Source organism: Pteronotus mesoamericanus, unplaced genomic scaffold (assembly GCF_021234165.1).
Source record: "Pteronotus mesoamericanus isolate MK-2021 breed Mesoamerican mustached bat unplaced genomic scaffold, CSHL_Meso_final scaffold_533, whole genome shotgun sequence".
NCBI lineage: Eukaryota > Metazoa > Chordata > Mammalia > Chiroptera > Mormoopidae > Pteronotus > Pteronotus mesoamericanus.
The window spans coordinates 5,384,139-5,397,252 of record NW_026555320.1 but is presented as its reverse complement, the minus strand read 5'-3'; the positions used below and the strand labels follow the sequence as shown (position 1 = coordinate 5,397,252).

General features: G+C 39.2%; 1 protein-coding gene across 2 annotated transcripts in view; it reads right to left on the bottom strand.

Annotated features, from left to right (window-relative positions):
• The window catches only part of DOCK3 (dedicator of cytokinesis 3), a 271,945-nt gene that overhangs the window by 146,281 nt on the left and 112,550 nt on the right, over nucleotides 1-13,114 (bottom strand). Inside the window, exon 6 of one of the 2 annotated variants that reach the window (XM_054594754.1) lies at nucleotides 7,806-7,954. The exons of the other annotated variant lie outside the window; for it this stretch is intronic. Within the exon in view, the coding sequence (XP_054450729.1) occupies nucleotides 7,806-7,954 (149 nt within the window). The remainder of the gene's footprint in view (nucleotides 1-7,805; nucleotides 7,955-13,114) is intronic. 2 annotated transcript variants of the gene reach the window in all.

Here is a 13,114-nt window from a genome sequence, read left to right as displayed (position 1 = left end):
GACTATATCAAACTAAAAGGTTTTTGCACAGCAAGAGAAAGCATCAACAAAATAAAAAGATAGCCCACAGACTGGAAGAACATATTCGCCAATACATCTGATAAGGGGTTAATATCCAAAATTTATAAAGAATTTACATAACTCAACACCAGAAAAAAAAAATCCAAATAAAAAATGGACAAAGGAACTGAATAGATACTTCTTAAAGAGGACATACAGATGGCCAATAGACATATGGAAAGATGAACTATTTTTAGAATATGTTAGCAAAACTAACTCTGTAGGCTCTTTCTGTACATAAAACTTCCACTCATTTAAAATAAAGCCAAGTGAACATCTAAAATACAGATTTATCTTACATAAAATTTATACCCTATTTGTAGGAAAATATATTAAAAGGTTAATGAAAAAACAAGATTATTAAAATGGAAAAATCATGTTTAATTTTGCAAACATTATTTTAATTTTTAGTTTAGTTTAATTATGCAAACAACCCAATCAAACTAGGTGTTTTGGACGTAAGGGCTTAAGAAAATAGCCCACAGGGCTGGGCTCAGTGCATCACACACAGGGACGGATGCCCAGGCAGATTTGGTCTTAGTGCCATGGCTCTCTTACCTTGCTTGTCCACTCACCTGCCCTCCCACACACCCACCCACTCTCCTCACAGACCATCCAGGCACCAGACCAATAGTGCTGAATACAAGCAATAGAGCAGTTTTCAGTCAAGCCCATGTTGGCATCCATCAGGCTGGCTGTCCCCTGGGAGCAGAGTGGTTTCCCTCTCCTCAAGGCAGTGGAGTGCAGTTCCTTTTAATTTCTTGATTTTATTAAGAAATAAGGAAATGATTAATGGGTATCTGATAAGTGAGAATACAAGTTCCTTCTACTAAGATTATGTTCAATGGAGGAAAAGTAGTTTTCAAAAGCTAAACTGGAGGGCTGTCCTCCCTAGAAGGCAGAGATGCTGCACAATGAGAAGCAAGACATGTTAACCACAAATTTCCCTCTGAGAGAGAGGTTCCTGGCTGTTTCCTTCTATAGTTTACTCTAAGAATAATAAACAGCAAGTGTAGGGAATGGTAAACTTAGTCTTTTCTCAATCTTCCCAGCAAAGGGAGGCAGTGCAGCAAAGCAGTTAGGAGCATGGGCTCTGAGGTTAGGTTGCCTGGTTTTTATCTTGCCTCTTCCACCAAGCTGCACTGTCTTATCTATTATCATAGGTTGTTGTATGGATTAATCCATGTAAAGCACTCAGCACAGTGCCTGGCATTGTGATTTGCTATTGCAGTTATAATTATTATCTATATGCATTTCATCATTAGCCAATATATGGCTTGAAGTGTAAGGACTGTGATCAGAGAGACAGTGTCTGAACAAGACTCAAAGAGATGGCCACAAGCAGGAGACACACGTCGACGTATCTACACCAAGAGGTAGTATAGAGCTGAGTTTTCAAAAATGATCCTACTAACTGCTTAGGTGATCAGTCTTCGAAAAAATATTGAGTCCTCTCTGACCACCTATCATTGATCACTCACTCATTCATGCATTCCAGTATCTCAATAAATATTTACTAGCACCAAATCTGTGCCAGGCTCATGCTGAACTTGGGGACACAGCAGTGAGTAAATGACATAGTTCTGGTTCTATACTCTTTCAGGTGCCCTTGCTAAGGGCCCTGAATCTCTATATCAAATTCTTTGAATTTTACACTTGTTTGAATGTTCTATATTCGATTTTGTCTTCTATTGTATCTTTTTCTTCTGAAAAATGGGGTTCCTCATCTGAACCACAAAACACAGAAAACCATTTGAAGTTAATTAATTACATACAATAAATGTTTTAAAGCATTAGGACTTAGTTCTTTCTCAGAATTATTTGAGAAAGACTGGGGATGTTAGGATTTCTTGTGGGCTGTGCCCTTTTTTAATACTTATAGTACAGACAGCATACAGACAGTAACTATAGTAATGAAAACATGGCATATTTACAGAACAATAAAATATAACTAATTATAGCTACCCTTTCCTGAATATGTACTTGGGATGGGCAGTTTATGTACATCATCTGTAAGTACTATGGGAGGCAGACAGCATCAAACCCATTTTATAATTGAGAAAACTGAAGTGGAGAGAGGTTATCTCAGTGGCTCATTAAGGGAACAGCGTCAGGCCTGTCTCAAGATAGGTATGTCTTACTATGGTATTTCCACTATACCTGCTGCCTTTCTACTAAAGACCATGATAGTCAAGTACTAGTAGCTGTAAGTAAATGTAATTAGTTCAGTCATAATAGTTTGAGGGATGATTTTTGTGTCAATCCACAAAGTAGCAAATACTAATTGGTAAATGAGCGACCACCAGGCATAAAAACAAACCCATTTTACTTAGATTCATTCATGTAACGCCCACCCAGCAAGTGCAGACGCTGTCCTGTGCGAAGTGTAGGGTATGGTGAGAGCAAAGAATATGTGCGTGTGTTAGGCATCAAAACATGGCAACCTGCTAGAAGGATTCTAACACAAATACACTGGAAACACAGTTATCCCAGACTTCCGGAGTACAGCAAGACACTGATTGTTGGACACAACCTCCTGTATCAGAAGAATTCTAAGAGGTCATTGGAAACATCTGCTAATTTCAGATGTCCTGAACCTGGAAAATATCACCATATCCTTAAAGGTAAAGTACTGAGTCACAAACCTTTCTGATTCTTAGCTAAAAACCTGCTCGGAGGGAGCTTGTTGGGGTGATGGGTGGGGGGCAAGAATTCCTGCCAACTATGGCGCTGCCTGTGCTGCTCCCTCCAAGGGTAACTCCCTTGGAGAGGGACAGAAACTAAGCAGGGGGAAAGCAAGGTGGGCAGGCGAGGACATGTGAAAATCTGCGAAGGAGGCAGGAAAGGGAGGAGGAGGAGGGAGAGAACATAAAAAAGAGAGAGAAGGAAAGAAAACCTAGAAATTATATGTTTCTTGGTGATCTGTCTTAAACATTAAAACTTCACAAGAAAAAGATAAGAATTAGTTCATTTTATACTTAAATCCATAGAAGGAGCATTCTAATTCAACAAAAGCTTATAAAATGTTTACATTTTATTCAAATCTGAACTTTCTACCTGAAGAATAAACACAAAAACTCTATGAGTCATTCTAAGAATAAAATATTTCTGATGTAGGTATTTTTCTAAGGCAAAAATCAATTAGGTTGGGTCAGCCCTGGGTGGATGCGATTTTAACTTGGCTGTGCTGTATGTACCGTGGTGATGAAATTAAGAGACTGAGAAGAAACTTTTATAAACATCTTTAGGGAGAAGTTGAGAATATTAAATTAACACATTAAAAGTACACTGCTAGACAAATTATTTTAAAATTCCCTTTGAAAGGATGCAATTAACTGACTTATTCTTTGTATAGGACACTTGAACAGAGATACATAATGGCTAGTTAATTTGAACACAACTTTATTTTATGCCCTTCCTATATTTTGGTTCCTAAAAATAAAAGGACACAATTTTATAAGTGCTGATTCCTACCTGATATGACTGTAATAATTTTTGCTTATGGATCGAGTCTATACATTGGCTAGGTCAACAAATGTACAACACATAAATTAAATGCCCAAATATTCAAATATTTCCCAAATAAATAATTATTAAACTCAGAAAATAAAAATTGTTATTATGTAGATGAGGAAAGCTCAGCATTTGAAATCTAAATAAAAGTGTAAAGTGCCAGTTTAATTGCTATCCTTGAAAGTTCTAACTCAATTTTAAATCAGATATGTATTATGGGACACACAGTAGTCACACGAGGGTAAAGACCGAATAACCCATGGACTAGAAATACTGGCAATAATTTGCCTGGGTTTAAGATTCACACTTAAAAATAATCAGAGAGATGGTAAGGTCCTGCATATAGTATATGGACTTTGGGATCAGTCCTGGGTACAAACATCAGCTCTATTGCTCACTATGTAACACGGAAAAAGTGCTTCTGAACCTCAGTTTCCTCCTTAGATAAAACAGAGCTCTTCTCTTGAAAAAGCATAACAGCATTTCTTTATAACAGTGCATGTAAGTTAGACCATACCATCACCACAGTGATACAGGTAGATCTACTCAATAAATTATTAACAGCTGTCATCAGCATCTTCTGAAATAGATTCTGAAAAGGTAGAGTTAAAAGTCTATGTAAGAACTTATAATTAATATTTAATTACATCAATTAGAATATAGTCGGCAAACACACTGCTATCATCCAACACATGCGAACATGTGCTAAGCATCAGTATTTTGTGGCATTTATAAAAGTGCGATTGGTCCAGAAGTGTGGAACCATCAGGGCATAAGTGAAAACAACGGAAGCAGTTATCAGTGCCCAGTTGCTGTGTGAGCAGCCTCCTTTACACAACCTAATAGTATGGAATGACTTTAGTTTTGCAGTATTTCACCTCTTCTTTCCAAGTAAAAAGGAAATTTTTAAAAAGAATTAGTTCAAGTGAGAGCCAGAGAAAAGAGTCCTATTGTTTTGGGAAGCAATATGTCTTTTTCCCTTAATAATGATAGACGTACGAAGTCCTCATTTAAGTGTTTAAGTGACTAATTTTTCCCTGGGGAAAAAAGGGTGAAATGGAAAGGAACGGAAGGGGAAAGAAGTGGAAGGGAGAAAGGCGGGAAGAAGATGCGGAGAAGCGGGGAGAAAAAGAACTGGGAAAGGGGACGGAGAAGCGGAGAAAGGGCAGGGAACTACATTTCTTGTTTTATTTTTTTATTTGTTTATTAAAGTAGACATATAAATACTCCGCCCCCACCCCCAAGATGCACACAGTTTGTTAAGAAAATGATATTCATGAAGGTGGAATTACTCTGTAATTTACTGACAAGTACTTATAATGGTCTTAGCCTTTTTCAAATAATTTAAACTTGTCCAAACTATCATCTTTAAGTTTTTAGATGTGATGGCAAAATCTGGTATTTTTCCAAGTTTTATTATAATGAGATATTGATATAGCCAACATAATTCTCTTCTTCATCCACTGGTATGCATAGTTGCAGTTAAACTGTAACAGTGATTTATACAACTCTTAGTGTTATCAGTTCAGGTGTAACAATTTGCTTGGCTCGTGGTAATGCTATGTTTGTAATTATTACTATTATTGATTTTTAAAATAAACGTAACAATACCATTTTATAATATAGTACTGTTTGGGGCTGAAGAGACAGGATCAGTAACTAGGCTATGAGCTAACATACTGTACTTTGCTAAGATTTGTATTGTCCGAAGTCAGATTTAGAGAGCACTGTGTGATCCACAGTGTGCCTGAAGCCATGTTGTATCCTACAAGGGGCCTGTGGTATGTGCCAAGCAACCCTATTTAATAGTCAAGAAAGGATGTAATTTCAACAAACAAGGATAGGACACTGTCACTTCAAAAGGTCACAGATAACCAATTTAGGGTTGTACCTTTTTCTTTTCTACTGCAGAATAAACAGAATGGCTCTGAGCTAGACCCACTGTTCATTACATTCTGTGTTTCCTCTTCCCTGATTTATTCTTTCACTTCTTCAAGAACACATTCTAAGTCCCTTATTAAGAAAGGGATCATGAAAAATAACTTCCGCATCCTTGAATACTTCACACTTGACTAGATGATTTGGTTGTTTATAAAACTGTCTGGCAAATCATCTCCCATTCATTACATCCTAGCTTCCAGTGTTACTGATAAAACTTTTGAGGCCAATGTGCTTCTTATTCCTAAAACCTGCTTTTCTGTCTGAAAACCTTTTAGCATATTCTCATCACCCCTGAGATAGTTAAGTATTTTCATGTGCCTTGCTATGGGTTTTGGCCTTTTCCCCATTCCTGTTGGGTATTTGGTGGGACCTTTCAACCCTAAGACTCTTGGTTCTTTGGCTGAGAAATTTTCTTCTATCATATCTTTAGAATTTCTTCTTTTTATTATCCTTGCCTGTGGATATGTTCACCGATCTTAGAGAGAGGGGAAAGGAGGGAGAAACATCAATGTGAGAGAGAAACATCAATAAGCTGCCTCCTGCACATGCCCCAACTGGGGACTGAATCTACAACCCAGGTATGTGCCCTGACTATGAATTGAAACCGCAACCTTTCAGTTTTTGGGACAAAGCGACAACCAATTGAGACACACCAGCCAGGGCTAGAATTTCTTCTTTATTCACCGTTTTTTCCCTGGAAATTATAATGCCTAATGTGGGACCCATTGGCTTGAATATCTGTATTGCTCTTTTTTCTTCAATAATTTCCTATCTTATTTTATTTTCCTAGTAACAACATAAAATTATTTTTCTATTCTTTTCCTAAATGTTTCATTTTAGAAATCACATTCTCCGTTCCTTTTTCACAGTATTTTATTCTATATAATGGATCTTCTTGATTCTCTTAGAGGATAGTCAGAGATTTTTAAAAAGTTCTTTACTAATCTGTAATTCTCTCTGGGGCCAGATTATTCCCTTTGGGGCAAGGTATTTTGTTTATCCAGGTGCTGTCTCTTCCCTATGGAAGGATTTCTTCAAATATTTGATAATACTCCATTGTCCATTCAGATTTAAAAGGCATGAGAAGACGTGAGGGAAGGGCTCTGTACATGGGTGTGTAACCGGAAGTTACTCCTCTGGTAAGTGGAAGGGGTCTGGTTATTACACTTTGAAACCCTTAAATGCCACAACATGGAGGCTCTGCAGTAAGGTCCCAGTTCATTCTCTTCTCCAGTTTCCCCCAGGCAGCTGGTCCTTGTATTTGTTAGTCTGAGGGAAACGTGGGGCTGCCAGGCATTGTCTCCCGGCCATGAATTATTCCTTTCGTACACTTCCAAACACTCTCCCTGTTTTAAGCTCAAAGGCACACTCCCACCCTCCATGATTCTGGGAGCGGCAAGGGAGCAACTCCTTCATTAGCTAAAATGTCCCCCACCTATACTGGACTTCCTCTGTCACTAAGCCTCCAACTACTTTCCAATTTCTAGAAATGGGTCCATATACCCCATTTATTGCTGGTCCCCTTCCCATCATTCTTTTTATTTTCTATTATTTCAATGATGTCTTGAAAGGGAAAGAAGCTAAAGGCTTGTACTAATATCCATAAGGTATATGTGTATTTTAAATAGGAAGCAACCTGGTCACTTCGAAGTTCAATTGACCTGATTTTAAGAGAATGAGACAAAAGTATCAGAGAATTTATATCAATTATTCAGTCTAGGAAGAAATAAAATCTGAGTACTATTTACTCTAACTTCCTATACCAAAGACTTAGGATTGTACTTATACACAATAGCAAATAATCATACCCATAAATGCAGGACTATATTTGAATGAAAATTAGTTAAGAATATTCTGAAGTACAGATGTTGAAATTCCATTTGTAGTATATGCTTATTTAGATTCACTGCATGACTGTTAAATGTAAAGGACGCCAAATTCACATTCTTTTTAAAAAAGGCACTAAAAGATGAAGCAAAAGCATATTGTAATTACTGAGGTCTATAATCAAGGAATTTGAGCTGAAAGAGACCTCAATAGATACTGTTGTCCAATTTGATTTTCCAGAAGTGAAAATGGAGGCTGAGAGAGGGTCAATGAGCAGAGCCAGTGAGTGTCCTTTGCAGAACTAAAACAGACAACTACAGCACTCATAGTGAGAACGGTCAAAGCTCGGTGGAAAACATAATCATGACTTTCAATCACTAAAGAGAAGCTTTGCTCAAGTACAAACTCCATGATGAGTTATCAAAAATGAAACTGAGAGATGCCCAAATGACACCCATACTTACTCATTCCCCCAGTCCAGGCGCACGGTGATGTGCCGCTTAACCTCCCGCACCTGATCCTGAGTCAGGTGACCAGACAGTAGCTGCCTTCGAAGGTCAATAAGTTCATTCATCACATGGCGTAGTTTGTAGAAAAGATCTACTTTGTGTTTCTAAAAGGGCATTTTTGGCATTGGGTGAAAAAAAAAAGGGATAGGGAAAGGGAATGAAAAAAGAAAGAGAAATAGTTAAACTATGAAAAGTGCTCATTTCTCTATATCTCTAAAAAAGGCAATGTAAAGAGAAGTTTAGTTAAGAATCTTAAAAGTCCTTAGTTTGTAGTGTCTAAAAGCCTCTACTTCATGATATCTGATAACGAATATAGTTGATCTGGATCATGCACAGAACTGTTAATTTCTACTCCATCCTCGACTAATTTCCCAATAAATCAGTTACTAAACTTAATCAGAATAGAAAGGTACACAGGAGCCTCGATCTGTTTTCTCTGACAGAAGTTGCTGTGTCTGTCACAACTAAGATTCCAGCCATCCAGCAAGTCTCCCGTTCTTCCAGGAGAGCACTCAAGCTGGGGGAGGAGGAGGAAGCGTCACTTGCCCTACTTTGAAGGCACTAAGGCTGCAAAGCCCGAATCTCTGGAGTGGCATTCACTCCAGGTTTCCAGGCCTCATCCAGCTTTAATTAGCTTTTGTAAACAGTATGTGTCCCTAGTGTCACAGACTTCTACTCTTTTTAGTTTAATAAAAAGTGTGACCTTTATAAGAGTTAAGTGGGAACCTTTTAATGAACTTAGTGATGTCAGAGTGGCTATACTTACAAGTAAAAAATTTAAGTGTCATGACATGCTTGAGCAAAATGACATATTTAAGAATATAGATTTTAAAACTAAATTCCTATTCGCTCACAAGTGAAATTTTAATTTTGGAATTTTTAGGTTTCTGTTTGTATTATGAAGAAGGATAATCTTATGTAATTAAAATTCTTGGCATGTAACTTACCTAAAAAGAATTTTTAGACCAACCTATACCAGTGATTTTCAACCAATGTGCCCCAGGTATGCCACAAGAATTTGTAAAACATGCGCTGACTAGTCAGAGGAAATGATATCTTTTTCCTTAGACTGTCAAATAAAAAATGACAACCAATACAATAGCCATCTGATGTGAATGAATTTAAAAATATATTTTTTGGTGCACCACACAATTTTAGTAATTAGTTTGTGTGTGCCGTGAGATGAGAAAGGTTGAACATTGCTGACCTGCACTACAATGTTAGTAAAGTATCTATCTTAGATTTCCCCTAAAAGGAGGCTTGCCAAAGTAAGCTTGATTTAAGTGGCTATAAATAAAATTAATTATAAAGCAAATTAAAAACCAGTAGAATCAGCTAATGTTTTTAGGTGGCAGTGATCTTCTGACTGATACATTCAAAACATCCTACTACCGAGAAGGCCTCTAATGGAGCATTAGACTTAAAGGTCCATCTTAAAGAGAAATTATTTTTAACCAGGAAACCTTGGGAATGATGCACTCTAACTATATTTGAAATGGCATTCTGCTCCTTCTTTAATCGATGAACATCTGAAGGAAAGTCCAGCAGCTTGATGGAACACAATGCTGGCAGAAGAGCAGAATTTACAAACTCTTGACAGCTTGAAAAGCAAAAAGGCCTAAGCAAACTGCATCATCTGGCAAAATTGGATGTTGAAGATAAGCAGTAAAGGCAATGTGGTTTTGATAAAAACAAGCTACCTGTCTAAATTTAAAGTTAGAATTATTATTTGCCCATCAAATCACACGCAATAAGCCACTGCACATATACATGAGCATTTATTCATTTGCTCAGTTAACAAATGCTCACAGAGTACTGGCTGAAAGCTATCACTTTGTTGTGATCGAAAGTTCCTGCTCCTGTGATGTTTTCATTCTACAGAGCAGAGACAAACAAAAAAATAAATAAATAAATGATGGTAGTGATAAATTCTAAGGAAAAAAAAATAAAGCAGAATAGGGACAGTAGGTAGCCAAGGGTGGGTTGCTGGGGTGTGGGACAAGGGACTGCTTCGAGTAGGTTAGTCAAGGAAAGGCTTCTTTGGGAGCCGAACTTCGAGTAGATATGTGAGCAAAATAAGGTGACAGCATCTGAGAAAGCTGGGGAAGTTCTAGAGGCATAAAAAAACAGCAAGAGCAAAGGCCATGATGTGGAAGTGGACTTGGCCCATTTGTGGAGAGCAGGGAGATCGGTGCACCAGGAGCAAAATGAACAAGAGAGAGAGTGATGATGAACATAAAGAGAAAACACAGACTGGACTAGTTAGTTAGGCTTTTGTATGCTATCTTTGGTTCTTACTACAGGAAAATGAGGAGCCACTAGGAATTTGCAGCAGAAGAGTGATGTGATATGACTTAAGGCCTTTTTTAAAAAATACATATTTTATTGATTATGCTATTATAGTTGTCCCATTTTTTTCCTCCCCTTTATTCTCCTCCACCCTACACCACCCCACCCTCCAATATTCCCCCCACCTTAGTTCATGTCCGTGGGTTGTACATATAAGTTCTTTGGCTTCTCCATTTCCTATATTATTCTTAACCTTCCCCTGCCTTTTTTGCACCTACTATTTATATTGTTTATTCCTTGTACCTTTTCCCCCCATTCTTCCCCCTCCCCTCTGTTTTACTGTTCATAGTTTTTGATCTTTTTTTAAGATAAGTCCCTTTAACATTTCATGTAATAAGGGCTTGGTGATGATGAACTCCTTGAACTTGACCTTATCTGGGAAGCACTTGATCTGCCCTTCCATTCTAAATGATAGCTTTGCTGGACAGAGAGAGTAATCTTGGATGCAGGTCCATGCTTTTGATGACTTTGAAAACTTCTTGCCAGCCCCTTCTTGCCTGCAAGGTTTCTTTTGAGAAATCAGCTGATAGTCTTATGGGGAACTCCTTTGTAGGCAACTGTTTCCTTTTCTCTTGCTGCTTTTAAGAGTCTCTCCTTATCCTTAATCTTGGGTATCTTAGTTATGATGTGCCTTGGCATGTGCATCCTTGGGTCCAGCTTCTTTGAGACTCTCTGAGATTCCCGGATCTCCTGGAAGTCTACTTCCTTGGCCAGTTTAGGGACATTCTCTTTCACTATTTTTTCAAATAAGTTTTTAATTTCTTGCTCTTCCTCTTCCCCTTCTGGCACCCCTATGATTCGGATTTTGGATCATTTACAGTTGTCCCAGAGGTTCCTAAGCCTCTCCTCAATTTTATGAATTTTTGTTTCTTCATTCTGTTCTGGTTGAATGTTTATCTCTTCCTTCTGCTCTAAATCATTGATTTGAGTCCCAGTTTCCTTCCCTTTACTGTTGGTTCCCTGTATATTCTTCTTTATTTCACTTTGCATAGTCTTTGCTTTTTCCTGCATTTTGCAACCATACTCAACCAGTTCAGTGAGCATCCAGATTACCAGTGTTTTGAACTGTGCATCTGATAGGTTGGCTATCTGTTCATCACTTAGTTCTAATTTTGGAGCTTTGATCTGTTCTTTCATTTGGGCCATATTTCTTTGCCTCAGCACCTAAAGTTGCAGTTTCCAAATACCCTGGTCTCCGGCAAAGGCGGGGGCAGAGTAGGTTACAGACCCCGAGGAGAGACTGGGGAAGGAGGCCCTGGGGAGAGAACCGAAAGAGCAGCCAACAGGATCCCAGTGCCAACTCCTTAGGTCTTGAATGATCTCAACACTCTGAATGATCTGTTGAGAGTAAGGTATGAAAAAACAAAGAGGAAAGCAGGGATTCCAATCAGAAAGCTACTTATTGCAACGATCGCATAATGCTGGATGACTAGATGAAGGTAAGAAAGGTGATGATAAAAATTTTACGGTTTAGAAGACATGGTAGAACTGTCAGGATAATCTGCTGATAGATCAGAGGTAAAACATGAAGTCAAAGATTGTTCTTTTGGACTTCAGGTCAAGATGGCAGTATAGGTAAACATGGCTCGCCACCTCGCACATCCACATCAAAATGACAACTAAACTATAGAACAACTACCACTCAAAACCATCAGAAATCAAGTTGAATGGAAGTATGACAACTACAGAATTAAAGAAACCACATCCATCCAGACTGGTAGGAGGGGAGGAGAAGAGGAATGGGTTGGTCTCACACCCACATATGGTGGTTAAAAATTCGAGAAGGATATCTCAGGAGTGAGGAGTCCCAGCCCGAACCAGGTCCCCTAGCCCAGGGTTCCAGTGCCAGGAAGGTAAGTCCCCATAACTTCTGGCTGCAAAAACTAGCGGGGATTGAGTTGGTAGAAGAAACTTCTGGAGTCCCAAGCAGTTCCCCTTAAAGGACCCACACACACGGATTTACTCAGGCTCACTCCCTGAGCTTCGGCACCAGGGTAGCAGCTGGAAAGGCACCAGCAGCACATGGGGAGGAGGCAGATCAAGGCGAGAGCTGGGGGGCAGTTTTCTCCCAGAGAGAAAGGCGGGCAGAAGCCATTGTCCCTTTTCGGAATCCTGACCCCACAAAACCACAGAGCTCACAGGCTGGTGCCATATCTGAGACTCCATCAACCTGGCCAGCGCTGTTTGCCCCTCCCTGGAGATCCCCTGAGATCCCCCCCAACTTACACTGGCCCACCCAAGCTGTTATCAGTGACTTTGCCCTATGAATTGTTGGTCTTGGCTTGTGCTTCACAGCTTCCTAAATCCTCTCAAACAAGCAACAGCAGGCCTTAATAATAAAATAATAATAGTAATAAAAGCCCCCAGCCCCCATACCTCTTGCTAAGTGGACCTAGGCATGACACTAGCAGTAGGCAGCCTGGATTTTTAGCTTAGCTTCACCTGGGAACCTCCAATCCCAAGAGGCAGCCATCTCATATTGCTTTATAGCTCAGGCAGGGTGTCCCCACACTGGCGCCCCTGCCCCCACCCACCCCAGCAAAAGCTGAATGTTGCAGGGCTCCAAGTCTGAGCTGTAACTGGGCTGAGTCACCTAGGTTATTTGATATTTCATCAAAAAAAACTGCTCGAGATGTGATGCATGAGAGGGTGTGTTTTCGTGATGAAGCTGCCAATCATCAACTGCCCATAGCTGCAGCCACATAACTTCCATGGAGGAGTATTCAAGCTTAATGCAAAATGTGATGCAGGTTCATTGCTTTACTTGCTCAGTCATTTTGAATTCAATGGCCACACTGTACACATCCTCACTCAATGGCATCTACCACCTCCACTGACTAGTATAAAGTTGTCATTGTTTGCGCATGTACATTCCAGTCCACTCTCCTTGGCTGCCAGGTTACTTTGATGTAACA